This window comes from Gymnoscopelus microlampas, assembly GCF_963454915.1.
Source record: "Gymnoscopelus microlampas genome assembly, chromosome: 14".
NCBI lineage: Eukaryota > Metazoa > Chordata > Actinopteri > Myctophiformes > Myctophidae > Gymnoscopelus > Gymnoscopelus microlampas.
The window spans coordinates 26,185,096-26,207,187 of NC_139951.1; the positions used below are offsets into that span (position 1 = coordinate 26,185,096).

The following is a 22,092-nucleotide window of genomic DNA, read 5'->3' on the forward strand; positions in this document are numbered from 1 at the left end:
TACGTACATTATCCTCTCCTGTGTGGCTCCATTGTTAGCCTTGAAGTTGTCTTTGTGAAGGTCCACTTAGAGACACTATACTTTCTCTTTGGCTGAGATGCACAGAGCTCATGGTTTGGTGGGGGGCGTCACATCACTTCATTCAGTTCAATAAGTGGGTTTTGTTTCATTAAATTCCATACACTGATAAACTTGGGAGACGAGTACGTTTTTATGTCAATAAGAATGATTGCCCCATGAATTACCAATTATTTACATGGTGAAATGGAACATTAACTCTTCTTGCCCTGATCAGGCTGTCTGCCATGTTTGATTTAAAGCTTAGAAAGACCCTGTTAAGCAGAATTTGATTCATTTCATCAATGCCAGTGGCATGAATGGGTGTGGATGGATGTGACCTTAACCCATTAAAACCGGGAAAGCATCTGTCATTTTAGATTTTAGCATTGGCTCACTTCGCGTGACTTCGTGCCGTGATGCGAGCTTGTACATCAACTATTTTTTTTAAATAATTTTGAATTACGAAAAAGTTTGAGAACTACAGATTTGGCATTTGAAGAATTGGCCGCAGGTCTTAATGGGTTAAGGAGTGCTAATGACACTGGCCATCCAAATCTATGTATAGACACTTAGACCTAACAACAGTAGAGAAAACTGAACTGACAAAACCCATTGACGTGTCAGCACCCTCGCTCCACAGCCCCTCTATTGGCCGGCCACTGATCCATTCACATGTTGCCAGGGAAAGAGAACCCTACACACACACACACACACACACACACACACGCACACACACCGACACCGACCTTACACACTCCCTCCTCTGGCATGTTGCTAATTCCCATGGGAATGTGGAGATTCCAGTCATCTGAATTTGGGACAACAAATGTGCGCTGGTGGGTAGGAACTAGGTAGTGACATTGTTGACATGCTGCCAGTGGCCAGACATGTACAGCATGAATGAACAGACATAAATAATAAAACATCCATCTTCACTAACTCAGTACAGTGGCACCTTTTTAATAGAGAGATTGATCATTTAGTGCTGGAAATATATACGCGTTTTAAATTCAAGGCAAGAGGAAGGGGACGCTATTTAAAATATTCAGCCTTGTCCTTTTATGACCTAAATATTTTGGCAGAGTTTGTTATAACCAAAACAGACATATACAATGAATCCAGTCACCGATGATTTATATCTCAGTTGGGCCCTTGAATTTTGTGACCTAACATTCCTTTGCTTTGACTATACTTTTAGAGAAATGGTTTTGGTAGATATTGTTTGCAAAGAATCACTGAAACTGAAAAATTACAGCTCATCAATACGCTTGTTCTGGACCCTGACTGCACTGTCAAGGCCTTGAAATGTGCTTGAATGTAACACTTGAACCCTAGCGTCCCTATTCTGGGCATGTCAATAGGCAACATTCTGTGAAAATAGCAGATCTACAAGCTCACAAAGCTTTGCGAGGCGTTGTGAGCTTGTAAATCGTTCATTTTCGGCAAAGAGATTTGTAGCCCTATCTTGCCCACCGCCATGCCCCTTATGCCTAAACCTTTTTGGCATTTTTTAAAACATTTTAAAATAGTGAAAATAGCAGATCTACATCGACACGTTGTGAGCTCGTAGATCGCCTATTTGAACTATTTTAAAATGTTTTACAAAATTGTAAAAAAAAAAAAAAAAAAGTCCTAAAAAAATTGGCGAGATAGGGCCATTGGTGTAGAGGGAAAAAGGAGTGGGCGCAGGATAGACCCTTGGGTGACTCCGGTCAATGAAGTGTACAGGGTTTAAGTGTTTAATTTATGCAAACCAAATACAAACCCTGGAAAGAGCCACAGCATGAATTGTGTTTGTGTGTGACTGTCTACCTTGTCTGTGGCCAAGTGTCACTCGGGGCATGTACTGTACACTAATCCCTGCTTTTGGATGTTGGACAGGGTAGTGGGTGGTGAATGTGCGTGGGTGGGCTCTGGAGAGTGGGGAGGGGGTATCATAACTCACACACGCATAGTCCACCAATCAGAAGGGACTGGTGGGCAGAAAGCCGGTAGGTTAAACTTGCAGTTACCAAAGTGCACACATGCTAATTCACAGGACGGACAAGAGGAACAGGCAGCAGCTCTCGACCTCTTTTTGACGGACCTCTGGGGTGATTTCAGCAGGACTTGAAGTCAGCAAAGGAGAAGCAGATTCTATTCTTAGGTAATGTACGTTGTTGGCTTGTTACAGTACTTCTAACCACACTGCGATTCTCTCAATGGTGATGTTCTCGATTTCAGCTCATACATACAGTATAAGGGGGATGTGGCTTGGGACGAGTCCACAGCCGAGACGACAGGAAGTAAACGTTGAAACTTGTGGCACACAAGATTAGTGCAGGTGCAGAGCAGCTGTAGCTCAGACTGCTCAGCTGTGGAGAGTAGAGGGGGCCAAGGTTTTCAACAGATGTCATGGAATGGTTGAACTATAGGGTCCTACTTAAAACGTCAAGGAGCATGAAAGTGTTAATGTGTGGATTTTTGTTCATTGGTTATTTTTGTGACGTGTACACCTTGTTTTGTTTTAGTTTTAGTTTTTTTAGCCTTTTCTTGGCACTTGATTTTAAGAACGTTTCTGTGACAGTTAATGAGAATGCAGCACAGGTACAGAACAATATGATAGACCTACATAAAGTCAGTGTTTAGCAACAATATACAATATATTGTATATATATCTCATTGCTGAGTTTAACACTGGGCGTGTTTCAGCAACCACTGACATACAGGAGGTGCCCCACTATAGACTATAAACTGTACCTGGGTATTCCATATGATCCTTTCCTATCAAAATAGTTTGTTTGGATTGCTCTTTGCGGTGTCCAGTGTGCTCCAATGGAATTGTTTTGATCTCCTCGCCTTCACTGTCAATATGGCGGGCGCTGAGCAAGAGAGACTTGGACAGCTGGCTGGCCCTGGGGAAGGCATGTGGGCTAGTTCTGTGCTTGTCAAATCTTCCCATGCTATTTATACCCACCTTGCCAGGATCGCTAGTCGTGTCCGTTAATTCACACCCGACCACGGCAAATGCCAACGCATTAGAATTCCTGCCAAATACATTACAATTTCTGCTGTTTACCCAACAGTGAAAAATACACGCCAAGCTGTGTCTTTTTGTCCCCTGTCCCCTTGTGGTAGGTAGGTCACTGAATCTTTAATGTGAAGTGACACCAAATGGAATTCTTTTGGGAGGTTGTCAGGTTACTGGTGGGACAAATTAGTGTCCAGTGATGTGCTTTTGTTGACATAGCAACTGGTCACGCCCAGTTGTCATCGCTCAGACCAGAGTAGACCAAAGAGAACCTCTCTGAGATTGAGTGAATGATATGTGCCCACCCGTCTTAGTAATTCTCTTCATAGGCCAAATAGCGAAAATAGCCGATCTACAAGCTCACAACTCGTCACAGGCTTCTCAAGTAATAGTTACAAATTGGGTAATAGGATCATATAACTATGTAAAAAAACACATCACTTTCAGAAACTATTATTATATATTCTTACCAAATACTAATAAGGGTGTTTCATTAAAGTTATGTGAAATTTATAAAACTATTACTTGGCACAGAAAGTAATGTTACTTATTAATTACAATTTACTGTAATATGTCATATATTACATAATATGTCATAACTTCTTCTAATGCATCACAATTTTTTCTTCATTCTTCTGCATTCTGTCCAGCACCAGTCATTGAGGATTACAGTTAGTTTGCCCTTATGTGCTCACAGGTCCTACAGTATAAAGCAGAAGTAGCGCACCTGTACATGAAGAGAAATGGCCATTCCCAGGATGTTCGACTCCAACACACCATTCGTTGTGGTAACGGGTGGTTCTGAGTTATCGTTTGTGGCCAAGGAGAAGGGCCAAGGGTGTGATGAAGAGAAGGATTCACTGGCTCAAGCCATCGCACCTCATCTGAGTCGGTTGATGGAGCATGGCACTGCCAAGCAGCTCGGTGCAGAAGGGCAGAATGAGCCTGAGGCTGAAGAGAGCTCATACGTCTCCATTATTGCACAGGCCGAGGGTAAGACTAATGCAGCGCTTAAGTGTAAATGGTAAATAAACTTTTGCGTTTGTATAGCGACTTTATCCAAAGCGCCTTACAATGCATTTACATTCAACTATTTACACACACATTCACACACCGATGGCGGAGGAATCCATGCAAGGCACAAACCTGCTCATCGGGAGCAGTTTTGAATTCAGTGTCTCAAGGACACTTCGACAGTAACACAGTGAGAGTCCGGGACCGATTCTCATTCTGCCACTCTACCTCCTGTGCCCTTGTGTCATGTGTCATGTATCAACTCAGGAGCAAGTGGTTATAAACTGAAACTTCTAGTATATGAGGGAGAGTACCGCACATGTACTTCAGTCTTTTAGGTATACATACAGTACACATGCATTATAATGACCTTGTGTTTCAGTCTGGGAGGGATTCGTTCATTGAAACGATGAAAGGCGTGTTCAAATCAAATTTTTAAAAAGCATCATTCCTATGTACTGATCATGTTGTCTGCCGTGTTAAGCAGTGCTATTCATAGTTAAATACTGGAGTAAAATTATGAAGTACAAATATGTACACGTTACTCCCTTAATGTGGCTTAAGACAATGGATTCCTATTTTACAGTGGTTCTCATCTAATTTCACGTGATTTTCTTTTGCTCTGACCATGAAGTTAGGACCTACTAGCCGCATGACATTAAAGTTGTTCTTTGACAGATCATCTCATGTCATGTCCCACTGTTGGATCCTACCCTCTAATTTAGACTGTGACTCTGTGCTACAGGAGAAGAAGCCCAGGAGTTCAGCCCCACCAGGACACAATGCCAGTATTCAAGATCTCAACAACTCAAAAAGCACAGGTACCTCTAAGTACACAACCCCATGCTCCATTTCTTTTTTATTTATTTAAATTTTCATCCCACAATTTTTGTAACCCATTTTTTCACCCTGTGCCAATTGTCTAAGTAATCATGGGCGCTACACTCCCTCTGCCAGCCTAGGGAGAGCCTAGAGCCGAGCTCATGCCTCCTTCAATGCATGAGAGCTAGCAAGCCGCTTCTTATCACCTGACCAGGTTCCCTGGTTATACGTAGCGCGTGGAAGGAACACGTTATTCCAACCTAACCAGTTTTCAGGATTACTGCATGTTTTATGAGGGTACATACCCTAGGAGACACGGGGAGAACCATGCTCATTTCTCATTCAACAGCAACAACTGGTGTCCCAGGTGTGCAGAAATAGCAGATCTACAAGCTCATATCGTGGCACGAGGTGGCGCGCTATGAGCTTGTATATATCTGCCAAAGTATAAAATAATAGAGACGCCTGCAGTCAATACAGTGGAGATCAATGGCATTTGGTTTGTCCTGCTCAGTGAGTGCACCAAATATTATAAACTCAGCAGCAATGTATTTTTCTAGAAAGCATGAGGTGGTTACTTGTGGTAATCAGACCTTTGTGATAAACAGATTTCACTGTCTTCGCCGGCCAAGTCTCTAAAATGTGTGGGCAGGGCCTATTTTGTTTATTCACTTCAAATTTCACTGGTTTAGCCTGTATAGTCTCCTGATTGGATCAAATTGGTATCCCAACCTGAACATTTATTTTTTGTATGCAAAAGTACTGAGAGCCCTGTTACTGAGCAAACACTATAGCAATGACACTTATTAAAACAATATATCTCCAATATGCAGGTTCCATGCCAAGAAAACAGCAGTTCTAATTAACACAGAAGATGAGGAGAGTGATGGTAACCCCACACTACCACAACACCGGCTTCGTAGGAAACATCGGAGGAAATCCCACACAATGAGACAGAAGCACCAACACGAAGGGGAGGAACGTCCCATCATCCAGGGCCTGTGGGTGCAGGAGATTGACTGGTTGAGCTCTGTGCAAGACGACACAACACTAGCTGTTGACATCATACCTCCTCCTCCCCAGTTCACTGACTGGATTACGGACCACAGCAATCACCAGGACAATTCGGGGGCGTTTCAAACATACATACCTGATGAGGAGCTTGCATCCTGCTGTAGCGGTGCAGATTTGTATGGTGACAGACTAGAGGGCGTGTCTTTATCTGATGACCTGTACTGTTCAAACAATGCGGCAGACTCTCCTAGTGTTGACGCTGGGAGGGAGTCGGACTCCGCCTGCCACCTGGGGAACGAGGGAGGCTGGGAGTGTGTTTGCGCTCAAGACAGTGGGTCGGAGTCATCCTCCCGTGGGGGCAGCTCCGACTCTGTGTGCAGCTTGAGGAACGCGTCGGACTCCTTCTTGAGCATGTGCGTTTCGGACAGTTTCCAAGTCAGAGGGGGCACGTCGGACGCGACCTTTGACCTGATGGGTGTGTCTGACTTTACCCCCTCCTCCTGCAAGGCAGAGTGCGATTTTGAGACCTCCACTTTGGAGGGCATGTGTTCTGACTCAGTGCCCAGTCTACTGGGAATTTCAGACTCTACCTTTAGCCTCAGTGTTGTGTCTACATCTCTGTGTATGGACAGTTTTGCCGAACTGCCTCATACTGACACAGTGTTAGGTGGACTAAGGGGCCGGGTGACAGAAATGCCAAGGCAGTTTGTTTCACCGTTCTTCAAAGACTTGGTGAAGCACACCTCTAATCAAAGAAACATCAACGTACCTACCAATGAAGGCATTGTATTCCACAATGTAAGACATGGCTCTTTCAAGTTCACTAATTTATTTGATGTATGACAAAACATGTGACATATTATGATCCACCCACCCACCCACCCACCCATATATGCTGGCTTAATGTTAATGCCTTTTTTTAGTTTTTAGGCATACTGTCTGAATATTTCCTACAATCGTCTTCTAATCTGTGCTTTGAATGTACACTATTGACCGTTCAGCAGCTCCAGCCAAACAAGCATAAGTACAGGGAAGGAGAAGAGTACCGTGTTCTGCACCACATCCAGAACGGCTCATATGGGGATGTCTACTGTGTACGAGACAACAGGACAGGGTTCCTGTGTGCAGCCAAGAGGGTGAGACAAGAAGAACTGTCACTAATTCACTCCTCCTACATACTGTATATTCTATCTTCTAGCAGCTAGAAGCCTATTGAAACGACACGTTTATCTCTGTTAGAACTCAAAAGAGAATTCAGCTCGGTTTCACTCACGTTTCTTGTCTGATCTTTTATTTGGACATGCTTTTTTTCTGTTACATCATGCTATGTCATGAACTCCAGATCCCTTTGAGCCACTTTGGCAGTGAGGAGGTGAGCACGTGGAGCGCTCTAAACTCTCCTCGTGTTGTGGAGCTTTTCGGAGCTGTGAGAGAGGACCTGAACATCATCCTGTTCATGGACTTGAAGCCAGGTAAACATTCTCCAGTCCAAAATATAACAAGTCCTCTACTGTAGTCTATGTCATAATCTTTATGGTTTAAAAAATGGCCTACATTAGAAATAAAATGTAAGGTGAGAAAAAGAAGAAAAAACTTAATATATAGTCTAAGTTAGACTAAGTGTGAATGTCCTTAGGTTGCTTGGCCCAGCTGGTGAGAGACAGAAGCAGCCTACCTGAGGACCTGGCCCTGCATTACCTCTGTCAGCTGCTAGGCGCGCTGGAACACCTCCACCTCAGACATGTCCTCCACCTGGATATCAAAGGTATCTTTAGATATTTGCACATGATTATTAGTTCATATATTTAGTAAATTATTTCTGTATGAAGTCCAATCCACTTTATTTATAGAGCACATTTAAAACAACAGTGTTGAACCAAAGTGCTGTACACTCAGTAAACAAATATATACTAAAAATACTAACAGTAAAACAATAAACAGGGGAAAACACATAGACACATTGCCTATGAAGTCTGCTATTAGTGTCTGTTTTGTTTATGACACATCTAACATAATATATACTGTAATTATACATAATATATACTGTGTGTGTGTGTGTGTGTGTGTGTGTGTGTGTGTGTGTGTGTGTGTGTGTGTGTGTATATGCTAGTGTATACACACACACACACACACACACACACACACACACACACACACACACACACACACACACACACACACACACACACACACACACACACACACACACACACACACACACACACACACACACACACACACACACACACACACATACAGTATGTATACTGTTAATGTATACCTGCAACTGATTGCAAGTTGCAACTCGTTGCTTTGCGAATCATTGGTGTGGAATGGGCTTTATGTACTGTTTGTTCACTCAACCAAAAGCCCATCAACTACATGGGCGTATGCAAACTGTGAAAGCAAAGCGGGGGCTCGCAACTCACTTTTGAATATATTGATTTGCGACAAACAGCAGATACGACGTTTTGACCCTTTTTCATAGTATATACTTGAAAAAGGCCGAAAGGGTCAAAACGTCTTATCTGCTGTTTGTCGCAAATACATACTTTGGAGCATTCAAAAGTGAGTTGAGAGTCTCTGCTTTGTTTTCATGATTCTGTTCTTACAGTTTGGCTCAGCACCAAGAGACAGAGGATGTGCGTCATTTTTTCTTTAAACGTACAGTATGTAAATTGTACCACAGAACAGTGATTCAATACTGGTCTTGTGCTGGAACTTCAATTTTATCATACTAACAGTGTTCCTCTTTTTGAGTTGCCCTTTGGCCATCCTCTCAGAATATATGATGATGCACTTTTCGATCCTGACTGGTTGCCATATGGTGACCTCATAGACAGTATGACCTTCATGAAAACCAAAACAAATCAGAAGATGTAGCCTAGCACGCCCTCTAGTGTGAAGAACTGAGAGCAATAGCCTCAGTCTGACAAGTGTGGGCCTCCTGTCATTGCTGATTAAAATCCTGACTTGTATATATTTCTTCATTCCAGTTGACAATGTGCTGCTGTCTGCCAACAGCAGAGACACGTTCCTCTGTGACTTTGGTCTCTCTGAGACGTTAGACAACGATGGACAGAGAACCAATGCATTCAGGGGTAAGTAGTGGAACACAAAATACATAGTTTACTGATGTAAAAAAGAGAACGTTTTCAATGATTAGTGTAATTAAGACAGCAAAATGTGACATGGCTGAATCTGTACTTTACAGTTTACCGACTAAGCTGCTATTTCGTTATACAGTACAAATAGTTTTCCTTTCATTAAATGTATTACATATAGAAAAATATTATTTTTCATAGTAGTTGTAGTTCTCATTACACACATAAAATGTTATTTTCTCTCTCTCTCTCTCTCTCTCTCTCTCTCTCTCTCTCTCTCTCTCTCTCTCTCTCTCTCTCACACACACACACGCACACATTTGCCCTCATGTCGTAAATGAGTGATGATGGCTTCATTTATATTTGATCTTGAGGAAGATCGTGTGTGACCGAAACGTCAATTTCAATATATTCAGAGGTCAGGCAGAGGACATCCATTGTGTGCAGGAAGGAATTATTTTTCTGTTTGGATGTACTGTACAGTACTTCTGGGGCTTTGGATTCCCCTGCACAATAGGGTTAGAGTAGTTTGGTGGGCGTGTTGTTCTCAACTTATCCATTAATATTTTAGTCAACGCTCTTTGAGTGACTTACACTGAGAGTAAATGTGCTTTAATATCTTCACTGCACAGAAAATGTTGTAGGCAGAGATACGAGAAAGGGGGTTAAAGTTTTAATCAAAGTTGGATATGGATACCCTGTAAAGCAGTTGTTCTCAAACTTTTTCATGTCAAGGACCCCCAAATTGATATGTATATGGCCGAGGACCCCCATCTAAAAGGTTTGTGCCAAAGACCCTTTGGCTATTCAAAAAAAAATGATATACAAGCTTGCATTGCGACGCGTTGTGAGCTCGTAGATTGGCTATTTTTGAATCGCCAAAGTATAAAATAGGGTTAAAGTGGTAAACTTATTTTGATTACACATTAATAAATTTAGCTGGGTACAGGGTACCCACTGGAACCCCCTCAAGGACCCCTGGGGGTCCCTGGACCCCACTTTGAGAACCAGTGCTATAAGGTATAGTGTTTTTCCTGTTTGTTTATGCCACAGGGTCTGGCTTCCCTGGAACAGAGACCCATATGGCCCCCGAGGTGGCGCGTGGAGACCAGCGCTGTGGCAAGGCAGACATCTGGAGCAGCTGTTGCATGCTACTGCACATGCTCAATGGATGCCACCCCTGGATACGTTATTACGCCCATCCGCTGTGTCTCACGGTCAGTTTCCCTTTAACCACTTTGAACCTGGCGTCACTATTTTGGGGGTTTACAAACATTTTCAGAAGCTTTCCAAATTGTTCCAAAATTGCAAAAATAGCAGATCTACAAGCTCACAACACACGGCAATGCGACACATTATGAACTTGAACTAAATGCCCCTGAAAATTATTTATTAGGAGTTGCAGTAGTGATTATGGATGGGTGCCATGATGCACTATAGCATAATGTTATATCTACCGTACATATTATACATGACTGTGTTTTCAACACAGTGTGCCACTCAGTCATGACTTAAGAAAGTAGTACTGCATGTAGACAAACAGGTATTGTCTTGTCATGTGACAATCCAAGTAGTGCAAATCAATTCTAGCAATATGTACAACATGCATTTCATTCAAAATAGCAGGTTATGACATTCAGAAATGTGTTGCTATCTGTTGGTCAGATTGCCAATGAGCCTCCGCCTCTATGGGAAGTGCCGTCCAACTGTAACCACTTCACTGCCAAGGTCCTCAGAGCTGGTCTTCGGAAGGACCCCGAGAGACGAGCGTCCGCCAGGGAGCTTCAGAAGAAAACAACCAAGGCTCTCAGAGCAGGTCAGTGCATCCATTACATCCATTACTAACTGACACAACTTTGAAATTCAATTGAGATGAGATTTAGAAACTCCACCTTTGAATAATATCCTCATTGTCTGTCTAAATGCTCAGTAAATTGTCCATCACACCTGCCAATCAGGGTCCACAGACTGGCTGTATACATATGAGCAACGCTCACAAAGGATTTCATATTTGTTCTTTTTATTTCTGTGTTCGTGACCTCTGAACACAACCTGCCAAGTAAACTTTCTTTGTATGTGTGAAGATACTTGGCCAATCTCTCTCCCTGATGTAAGGTTTTTGCATCCCTATTATCTGAACAAACAGAGACTCCTGGACGCTCTCTGTGTGTGTGTTTCTTTATAAATATGATTTGGGCCATTCATCAATACAATTATAAGACACTGCTGATTTGAAGTTTTTACAAACACTGACAGTATCATTTCATCCCACAGTCGGCGGCCTCAGTCGCAGCTCTCTCAAATGGGCCTGTGAGAAACTGGATCACGGAAAGAGCCATAATGGCGACATACCCTGCACTCTGTCGTCCCATGGGGTCCCTGCGATCCCAGTGAAATTGGGAGCTGGTAACTGCGCACCTGCAATGCACTGGGTGAGCCCCTGGAGAACAAGGGCGGCTGATGAAGACAGCTGTGATGGGGAGGAGCGAGTCTCCGAACTGGACCAAGATTCTGAGGCGGAGAGCGCTTCCTCGGCTAAGGAGTGGAATGCTGAACCAAAATCATTACAGGATGATTACGTGGCAGAGGACAGGGACTGGGAAACAGGTTCGGATTCTGAGGTGGACATTTACATGGGAGAGGAGGAGTGCTCTCAGGAAAGGGAAGCATGTGCAAAAAATGACTGGGATTATGAGGGAGACTGGGAGGAAGAGGAAGAAGAGGATTGCGACTCTTCCTCATCCACCGGGTATTTCCACACTCTCCAAGCCCACTTCCCTGTACTGCGTCAAGGCCTGCAGACGGCAGCGCATTCATGGGGTTCGGAACCAGAGCTGGAATACCTTCGAGAAGGCAAGTCAGAAAAAATGTATTTTGGTTTTAATAGACAATTCAACCCCCGTTCTGGTTCCAAGTACTCCAAATACAGATACTATACTGTATCAAAAGTAAAATTGTGGTGTCTACATATTCTGTCATTTGTTTATGAGTGACAAATGCAATTGCACAATATGGGAGAACTTGACCATAATAGTTCACCCAAGAGTCTACATCTGAGAGAACCTTCCAATGTTTTCTCTCGCTGTAGGTGTAACTATAGGTACCACACTCCAGAGTCCGTCTCCGGAGCCGAGAGATCACCCTCCATCTTGTTTCAGTTGCTCAGACACATCCCAGATCGACGCTTCGGACAAGGTGTGTATGGATGTACAGACACGGTGTATGCACAGATGAACACAAAACAATGTTGTTTTGTCAAAAGATAAATTGTGAGGGATGAAAGTCTCACACTCAAATGCTAGATGTCAACTTCATAGTTTAACAGACTAACAGACTGATGTTTTGGCTTATAAGAGCAATCTTAATTCTCAGACCCAAATGAGGGCATTGGCCAAAATCTTGGTCTGTTAAACTGATTGATTGATTGCGTGATTTCATTTCTATTTTAACTCATATTATTTATCCAGAATTCTGCACCTCATATGACACATAGTGCGTGTTGCCTTCTGTTTAACAAAGATAAAGGCCAAAACATCATCATTGAAAATGTAAGGTAAAAGGAACGTTTCGCTCCATTTCCAAGGACTCGGATGTATGCTCTGATGACCTCAGCTCTGGAGTCTTCTCCTCCTACAACAGCCAGACGGAGGGCCATCTGGAATGGCTCGTCATCTCAGCAAATCAGCCATCCTTGAACTGTTTAGAAGGTAAAAACACAGACAAATAGTATATTCCTGATAGGTTCCCAACCACAAATGTGTTAGCCTCGGAAACCCATGCATTTTTTTTTTGTTTCAAAAGAAAAAAAGCCTGGGAGAACCTTGCAGGAACGCTGGTCTTAGGACCTTGTTATCTCCTAACCAATCAGAGTGCTCCAAACCCAGGCGCTGGAATCCAGCGCCTGGGTTTGGCTCCGCCCTTCAAGACCATCGATTGGGCTCGTTCTTTCAGTCTACAAATGTGTTGGCTACTGGTTTACATCACTCTGTGATACTCTGTTTCTCCAGGTGTGGACATCTGGATTGAGAACATCCATGGAGAGTGCCTGAGGATTCGTGAACGTCGACAGGTCAAAGTGGGCCATGTTGCCATTGGGATTAGTGATCAAGTAAGAAAAAATATTTACAGAAGTTCTAGTTTACTTGCTTAAAGATTTTTATTCCACATACATGACATACACCAGTTTAGCTTCTGACTAATAAAGAGGTCTAATCATCACTGACTCTAGTATTCAGGTAAGTTCTGTATAGTGCGTGCCAAAAATCCTGAAGGGGGCATCAAGAAGTGTCATTTGGTAGCGGCGGACATCTTTGTGGCGTATAAACAGGTTGACTTAACATTGCCCCCCACCAGTATGTCTGCAGCTACTATGCCACGCCCCCCGTGGTGACGACACGTTGGCAAGCACTATAGTGTTATAATTACTTTGTAGAAAATGTAAATAAACACATCTAAAAATACAGCCATTAAAGAGAAATGATCTAGTTTATGTATAATAAATGGCCAACGCTGTGAATAGGCAATGACATGAACTGACAGGTTATGACTCCTTTAAATATTGTATGTGGTAGTCTGGTGTGCTGTAGGACAGTTGGATCAATATTTGTGACTTGTGATTTCCCAAGATGTCACATAAAGATCGATCTCATAAAGTTTTGATAGTTATACAGAAAGTAAGAGATTTATTGTTAGGATTAGTCATAGGTTGTTTATTTTTCCATCTCTTTGCTGTCACTCATTCAGAGCCAACAGTTGTTGCCGTTAAATTTTGGCCCTGCCGTTCTCTCACTCAGCAATAAAGAAAGAATGGTGCTAAAAACAACCAAAGGACCTTATGCGTGCTGTTCTAGATTACACTGCCTGTTCCCCTCCTGCCACAACTTACTTATGAGCGGCATTGTGGAACCACACAGTGTATTGTACGATTTCAACTCAAAGACTGACAAATCACCAATGTGAAATGTCCCATGTGTCCTTTAGATCTCTGCCAAGACCTTTAGCATGGAGACCCTGGACAGAAAGATGGTCTCTTTTCAGCAAGAGATCAGAGAATCAGGCCTTTGGCTTCGCTGTGTCCCTGCCCCCGATGGATGTCAGCGCTGGAGCTGGCGGATCAACGATGGCAGGCTTGAGCTTCGGGAATGATTAAAAAAAACATAGAACTTTTTGTTGTTTCTACTATGGCTTTGGGTTTTGTCTCTGATGCGTTGTCAGTTTAGTTTCCATCTCTTTGCTGTCATCTCTGTCACCCATTCAGAGCCAACAGTCGTAGCAGGTATAAACACCTGCATGTGTCTATGTTCAGTATGTTGAGATGTTTTATCTTTTAAAGTAATAAATTTAATGAGTAAATGTTGAGTTACAGGTGATTTTTCTATAGTTTGAGATTAATAAATTGCATGTATTTTCTATGTATTTTTGTCAAATCAGTATTTTGTGGTGAAATGGATTTTCGTGTATGTTTGATCTTACTTTTTTTTTCATGCGCTGTTGAATCCCAATAGTCTCAATACTCATACTACCATAATTGTGACAGACAACAGAAAGCTAGATGACGTGAAATTGTATTACACCAATAATCTCTTAAGTCTACTTAAGTTAATTACATTTTCTACCTTCATAAATTACTGAGGAGCTTCTTTGGGTTTTTGGCACAATGCCATCAAAAGTGCGGAAATGGCACCTTATAGTTTTCTTCTCTTTCATTAATTCACTTACCTTACCTGTCTCCTGCTACGAGGATACTGGTGGTATCAGTCTTCGTGTCATTTTATCCATCCCATCCCATTTATCAATACATTGTTGTAGAACTATGCCTTGTAATCATAAACTATAATGTAAATACAGAAACTGGCTTCAGTGTTCAAGGACAGGTGGGGTGCATACATTTAAAAGTCTGGCAAAGATTATAATTATCTTTTATGTTGAGAGTTTAATGTTTATTTCATCAGGGACCATGAACAAATGAAATCAGAAGAGAAAGGATGGATGCTTTGTACCAGATTAAACTAATAGCAAAAGTATCTGTTTGTTTTCCTTCCCGGATTTAGACAAGCAATATAATCTATCAGTCTATCTCTTTGTGCTTGTCTATCAATCAATAAAACCGGAGGAACAGACAAGACCTGCTGACTGCGACAGTAATATGACGTGACGTCAGCTGGTCAGAAGCACTGTGCGTTGACCCCACTTGGCAGGCATTTTGCTTGTAGTTGTCTTTTCAGTGAGCCAACACTCTAACTTTAAGTCCAACAAACTACACACAGGAAAACCGGCACTGACACTGGCCACCACCCGCAAGATAACATGGGAAATGTTGTTGAAATGGACGTGTCTGACACCTTGGTTTGTGTTTCAGATGCGCACGCCCAGCCTGACACAGCCCTGGGTGGGCAACCAGGCCTGCCGGAGAGCAGACTTTTATAGTTTCCATTTGCATTCATGTTGGAAACCCATCACAGACATGCTAAATAGGCCAACATCTCCAGCAATCCCTTACGGCAAAGTCTGGCAATGGCATTCTGGGAATCACAATCAGCTTTATTGTCACATCACAGATTTACACAGAAGTAAAAAAGTGGGTGAAATTCGTTTTCGTGCATAGTTCCCATCGTATCGTTATTTCCATAGAAAAAAAGAAGGGAAGAAGGGGGGGGGGGCAAGGAGATCAAACAAGAGAACTTTTTTTTTTTAAAGTTATCTACATGTTTACACATGGTACCTGAGATAAGATGTAAAGGTGTGTGAGCAATCTGAGCATAGCAGCAGATGTATACAGTGTATGATATACTTATGGATGACCATTGAGATTGATTGATTTATTGAATACTTTATTAACAGCTTACAGATTGTACAGAGGTACAGTTTACAAAGAGTGTTAAAAGGATAACACAAAAAGCCTATATAGGGGCTTGTTTCCATTGTGGTCCTGTAGTGAAATATCAGTTGTAGTCTAATTTGATTTATAGATCCAATCTTAGCTACAACTGATATTTTCATAATCTATCTTGACAGTGACACTTTAATGATAATGTACCATCAATCAAAAGCTTCTGACCCTGCTGGCATGAAAACCATTCATCTCAGTCACTGTCTTGTCCTCAAGCTGACACCTGACTGTCTGCAGCATCCTTCACTCTGCTGAGCAACCCACTGAACACTTTGTATCAGAAAAAAAGAAGCCAGGCTAATTATCGTAGTAGCTTCCATTTACTTTCTACAATCCTCCTCGCTATGCGCTAATGTAAACATTTTTGGTACAGCCCAGTCACGGCCATCTTGACAAGCAGTCGCAACCCAAAAAAACATACAAATTAATGGATACTTCAAACGACAGCCACGGCCTCATGCCAATACAAGCCCAATACGCGTTGCTTACGTTTTACACATAGAAACACATATTAATGCACACAGGACACTGTTTTGGGCTAATTTAGTGGCTCCAGTCCTGGGTGAGTGTGTGTATGTGTGTGTCTGGATTGTGGAGGTGGATGAAACTTGAATAAACTTGTGTGCGGTTCACTTCCTCGACATTGTCCTCAGTATTACACAGAACGCCTGATTGGGCAATAACACCAAAGGGGCGGGCTCTCAGCGTACGACGGCGTGACGTGATTGGATCAGAGCTGATAATGGGCCGTGTCACTACGCCGGTGTATCCCCCGGTTGCGCAAAACGCCATTTTGGAGTGACGGTGGAAGAGAAGCGAAAGATCGAGAAGCTGTCTTTCTAAGGTACCAATTCGCACACAAATGCCACATTTTGTCGAGCTAGAAAGCCCCGCGTCGTCGGATTAGGATAACCATCGGGCTAACGCGTGTAAAGGTCTCATTTCTGCCGTTATATGTTATTGAAATGACGTCACCGTTTCCTCTTTACACTGACGCGGCATTTAGCTAACGTTACATTAGCACGTTAGCACGGCGGCTAACGCAGCAGTTAGTCGACTAAAATGATACATTCCCTACGCATTTCAGCGCTGTGTTCAATGTATATGTCACTTAATGTATGTATCATGTCACATTATGTACCGCGCCGGCCTCGAAGCTGCCGTTCCACTCGGTAGTGGTCGCATCGCGTTCTTAGCATTGCCATTGGGAAAGGCTACAGTCACTGTAAGCTAACAGTGATGAGGTGGAGGCTGGCTGCTAAGCATCCGCCCTAACCGAGCAGCTTAGCTGTTTTCGGTTGGAATGTAGCCAGTCTGATCGGCGTCAAATACGACGGATGACTTCACATATTGTGTTTAGTTTGTTTAGTTTGACGTTTATACCAGGTGAATTGCTAGTCTAGTCCGTCTACCGTTCATCAAGGACAGGCCGGGGTAGTGATGTGTGACAGGTCCCCCCCCACACATACACACACGGGCTATAGAGACGTGCCATTCTTCCGTTGTTATGGTAGAGCCAATCAGCCAGAACAGGCCTTCCTTATCCGGGAACATGACATTATTCTCTTGTTAGTGTAGTCAGCTGGCCAACAATGCAGGTTAACGTAGTGAGAACGCCAATACTACGAAATGGCCGTGTTTGATGTATATAGCTTGTGTTTTAACGACTAAATTACGAAATTATTACCGCCATTACTCGGGTCTCAACTTGGAATGTGGCGACAACGAACGAGATGTTGCAGTTGTACTCCATAGATTTGCTTTGGTCCCATGTTAATACTGTTAAAACAAAACTAGCTACATTATTAACAACATGATAACCCTTTCTATCTCCCACCTCTTAACAGAATCGTCACCATGGGGAATGTATTTGCAAACTTGTTCAAGGGCCTGTTTGGTAAGAAAGAGATGAGGATTCTCATGGTAGGGCTTGATGCTGCCGGTAAAACAACCATCCTGTACAAACTCAAACTAGGAGAGATAGTCACCACCATTCCCACCATTGGTAAGTTTAGAGAATTTATTTTTACCCTGCCCATTGACAAGTTGTAATTGTTTCGTCTTTTTAGAGTTGTTAGTAACTTATTGTTTATTACATACAGTATATTTGACACTCTCCACTAAAACGGAGCTTTAAAAGTAGATTGAATGGGGCCCACGGTCCTGGCTCATCCTTGTTTCCAATATTAGCTATTTGATAATGGAATCTTCCTCATCTGGCTCTGCTAGTTCCTGCCAATTGAGTTGCTGCCAAGATTGAGTCCCTAGAAATCTTAAATGCACAGAGTTGGGTGGGGGATTTTGGCATATGTGCAACTGGAATTTAATTCTCTCAAACTTGGAATCGCCTTAAGTAAGTTGTCATTTATTATTCACACATTTTCTTTCCATTTTGCCCAGGTTTTAACGTTGAAACAGTAGAATACAAGAACATCAGTTTCACAGTGTGGGACGTGGGTGGTCAGGACAAAATCAGACCACTGTGGCGCCACTACTTCCAGAACACTCAAGGTGAGTGTGTACTTGTCATCTTTACTGATGGAGGTGTCGGCTGGTATCATTGCTTATTGGTGCCCAGTGACTCATTTGCTATTGAATGCTCTTTAGTTTTGTAGTATTAACAATTTAGCTGCTACTGTAATGATTAACAATGAATGCACAGAGAAATTGTCTTTACGTTTCAGCATCACCCTCTGAAACATACATACTAACTCTGCTTTATGTCATTGTAAAAGCTTAATTCCACTTGTTTAAACCACTTAACTGTCATCTGTGATTGCACAGACAATACTACTAGATATTTTGACTTGAGCATCCCTGTCATGCAACACGACCTCCAACAGTCCTACACAGCAACACTAACCCCCTGTCTGACCACAGAGCACAATGAGCATGCAAATGTGAAATTACGTTTCATAGCCCTGGGGTGCCTTGTGGCTCAGCCAGTTAGTGCACAGACCATATGCTCCCTGTGAGCACGAGGACCCCAATTTAAATATGACTCCATCTTGTTTTGCGTGTTTCCTGTACCTACACTCTACTATCTGAATTGTAGAATACAAATACCAATACCTAAATCTTGAAAGGAAAATAACGTTTATAGCCCTTTGCTAGCAAAGTTAGTTTTGCTTTAGTTTTTTTAGTTCTTGTTCCTTGCTCAACCAACATACTTATATTAACGCATCTTGCTGCAAAATGCATTGCAATCTTCTCATATTATTCTTGGTGTGACCCTTTCTTTTACGAATTCATATCGAGAGCACTTTTACACTTATTTACATTTTACCATCAATGCTATGCTGCATGCAAAGATTTGCTTGGGCAGGTATCACTTGATATTTTTAAGAAAATCTAATTGAAAGAGAAACCAATTTTATTTCTGCTGGGGTTCACACTAATTCTACCACCCCTCATCATATTTTTACCAGAAAATCCGTTTCTTCCCTCATTTTTTATTAAAAATAATCTTTGATTAGACAATTGACACCTGACCATAAGAGGTCACCGACGTTGTGCTGTAAGTCATAACAGGGCTTCTAACATTTTCCTCCTTTCCCCAATTGGCCAAATCTGGCCCTTCAAGTGAACGGGAAACCTGTGAGGAGGATCTCTTGTATTCTTGTATCCATCAACTTAACTTCATATGGATAATCGTTCATCTCTGTGTACAGGGCTTATCTTTGTGGTGGACAGCAATGACAGGGAGAGGGTGAACGAGGCCAGGGAGGAGCTGTCAAGAATGCTCGCCGAGGACGAGCTCAGAGACGCTGTGTTGCTTGTTTTCGCAAACAAACAGGTGAGCTCACCTTTTCTGTGTCTGAGAACATACGTGCTTAGTGCTTGTTGGTACTGTAGCATGTGGCCTATTTGAATTGACCACATCTTGGAGAGGCAGAGACCCCCCTGTATCCATTAAAATGACATTCTAGAAAATTGGAGGGGGGCTTATAAGTAAAGTCATTAGCGTTTTACATTCTAATTGCTCCTGGCAGTTTAGTTTAACCTATAAAACGATCTCTGCAGACATATCTTAGACTGTTTTCAGTCCCACCTCCATTTTGAGAGTCCACCAAAGCATGTTTTATGTTTGCCAAGTTTGTATTTCTGTCACTGACTCTACTGACTGTGCCACATGACTCTCTCCTCAGGACCTGCCCAACGCTATGAATGCCGCAGAGATCACAGACAAGCTGGGCCTGCACGCCCTCCGCCAGCGCAACTGGTATATCCAGGCTACCTGCGCCACCAGCGGAGATGGCTTGTACGAGGGGCTGGACTGGCTCTCCAACCAGCTCAAGAATCAGAAATGATCCATTCCACCAGTTTTTGATTATTATTTTTTTTGTTTGTTGTTTTTCTCTCTCTCGTTTCAACACGATGGCAGCACTGGATCCAGGCCCTTCTGTTCCCATCAGACCTCATTTCCAACTCCTCCACCTTCTAAGAAAATCCTCCATTCCCCGATCTTTTGGTTTCTTCCTCCCTGTTCTTTTTACCTCATTCTTTTGTCCGTACTCATGGGGGCTCAAGCCTGTGCTGCTTGTGTGTGAGTGTGTGTGTGTGTGTACTGTGTGTGCGTGTTCCGGCGAGTGGGTGTGAAGGCGTCTCTGTGTCTGTTAGCTGGGATTGGGAGTAACCCTGGCGTGCCTTTTACACACCTCCTGTGGAAAACAGTGGTCTGGCTCTTGCAGCCCCATCCTCCATCCACCAAAACTCGGCTCCCGCCCCGTTCAGCCTCCCCTATACCCCACTCTCAGTCTTGCACGGCCTCCCTTCTCCCCCACCGCTACTCTTCTAACAGCAAGCATGATTTTCACAAGGCATAGAAAGAGCAAGGATGCAAGTTCTCCTCCCCTCCTCTCTGTAGTATATATATCTATATATCTGTTCACCCAGCGTAGAAACTGAATGCTAGATGTTCATTTTAACCTGTTAAACCTCGACACCCACCCGCCCCCACATATACACCCCCACTCCTGACCTGTAAAAGATTGAATAAGTTGCATCGTAACCTGTATCAGGTTGAAGCAAATCAAACAAAAAATAAACACCCATCCTTGATCGTTCTTGTGTCATTTGAAAATCATGCTGTTTCTTTTATTATATTACATATGACAGGTTCTTAGCAATGGCTCTCTAACGAACACTACCTTCCCCTCCCCCCATTAAGAGAGACCATGAAGCACAAGGCAAGCAAACAATCCTGAGTCATAATTCTCCTTCCAATGTTAAATTCACTTTGAAATTAATTAAAATATTGAAAATGTATGCAATATTTCTGCCATTTTCCAATTTGTAGTAGCTGACGTATTTAACTGGATTAAATTGGATTTTGTGTGATGGCCTTCAATTGAAATTAAAGGTTTGGCCGTTGACATTCTCTCCCATACTTTTAAGATTTGGTCACCAATACACTGTTGGGCATTTCAAAAACTGTTTCACCTTGTGGACTGTAGTGCGGTGACCTGATGAGATACATTCTAAAAGCTTCAAGAGTTATTCCTTTAAGAAATGTTTCATGTATTCTTTATCTATAGTTTTAGCATTTCTATTTGTACTACGACTGCTGAACCAAATGCAACTGAGCAGTATGACAAATCTTGTATATGAAAGTAGTAGTATACATGTGAGGGTCTAAATTGCAAACCATTGAAGAGATTGCTTTTTGTCACATACGGTTGGCAGTAGTACATTGGCAACATTAAAAGCTGTAAGCATCCTGCTTGCTGTTTGGGGCTAATTTATACTTGGTCGTACGGTCGTGTTGCAAGGCGTTTTTTTTGTTATGTTTTTTTCATTTAAACAGTTACATGTATGTTCGTCGTGCAATGAAGTATAAATTAGGCTTTAGTTGGGATGAAGGAAATGGCATCACATATGAAGGCTCTTAACTGTAAACAGCCCAGGCATATGAAGGAAGGACGCCCAGCTCAAATGTCGGGATGCACACAGCTTGCTTTGACATTTTAGCACTGTTTGCTTCATGACTGAATGACTAAAGAACAACCAAACAGGTATTGGGTAGCAGCACCTCATCCTCGACTCTGAAAGGACGGGTGGTAGGCTGCGCAGGGGCATCAGGTGGGTGGCTAACTGGTCATGAGTTTCAGCAAGTGCGCTCTTCAGAGTGGACAACGTAGAGGGCATGCTGGCACTTCTGTCAAGAATGATTGTAAATC

At 42.6% G+C, this 22,092-nt stretch overlaps 2 protein-coding genes across 3 annotated transcripts; both read left to right on the forward strand.

Moving 5' to 3' along the window:
* The first annotated feature begins 2,091 nt into the window (after positions 1-2,091).
* On the forward strand, positions 2,092-14,803 carry map3k14b (mitogen-activated protein kinase kinase kinase 14b). Of its 2 annotated transcripts, none has more exons than XM_084077652.1 (15): positions 2,092-2,206; positions 3,768-4,063; positions 4,830-4,905; positions 5,740-6,718; positions 6,922-7,056; positions 7,263-7,392; positions 7,557-7,685; positions 8,917-9,021; positions 10,078-10,241; positions 10,690-10,840; positions 11,299-11,877; positions 12,113-12,219; positions 12,608-12,731; positions 13,032-13,132; positions 14,005-14,803. In XM_084077652.1, the coding sequence occupies exons 2-15, from the start codon at positions 3,814-3,816 to the stop codon at positions 14,167-14,169; spliced, it is 3,195 nt and encodes a 1,064-aa protein (XP_083933778.1). In that variant the 5' UTR covers positions 2,092-2,206; positions 3,768-3,813; the 3' UTR covers positions 14,170-14,803. The 2 variants fall into 2 exon arrangements, with proteins under 2 accessions (XP_083933778.1, XP_083933779.1); XM_084077653.1 differs by having other exon boundaries at positions 2,108-2,211.
* Positions 14,804-16,645: 1,842 nt separating this feature from the next.
* On the forward strand, positions 16,646-21,588 carry arf2b (ARF GTPase 2b). The gene is made up of 5 exons (XM_084079185.1): positions 16,646-16,757; positions 17,761-17,918; positions 18,314-18,424; positions 19,585-19,709; positions 20,062-21,588. Exons 2-5 carry the CDS (start codon positions 17,771-17,773, stop codon positions 20,221-20,223), a joined length of 546 nt encoding a protein of 181 aa, XP_083935311.1. The 5' UTR covers positions 16,646-16,757; positions 17,761-17,770; the 3' UTR covers positions 20,224-21,588.
* The last annotated feature ends 504 nt before the right edge of the window (positions 21,589-22,092 follow it).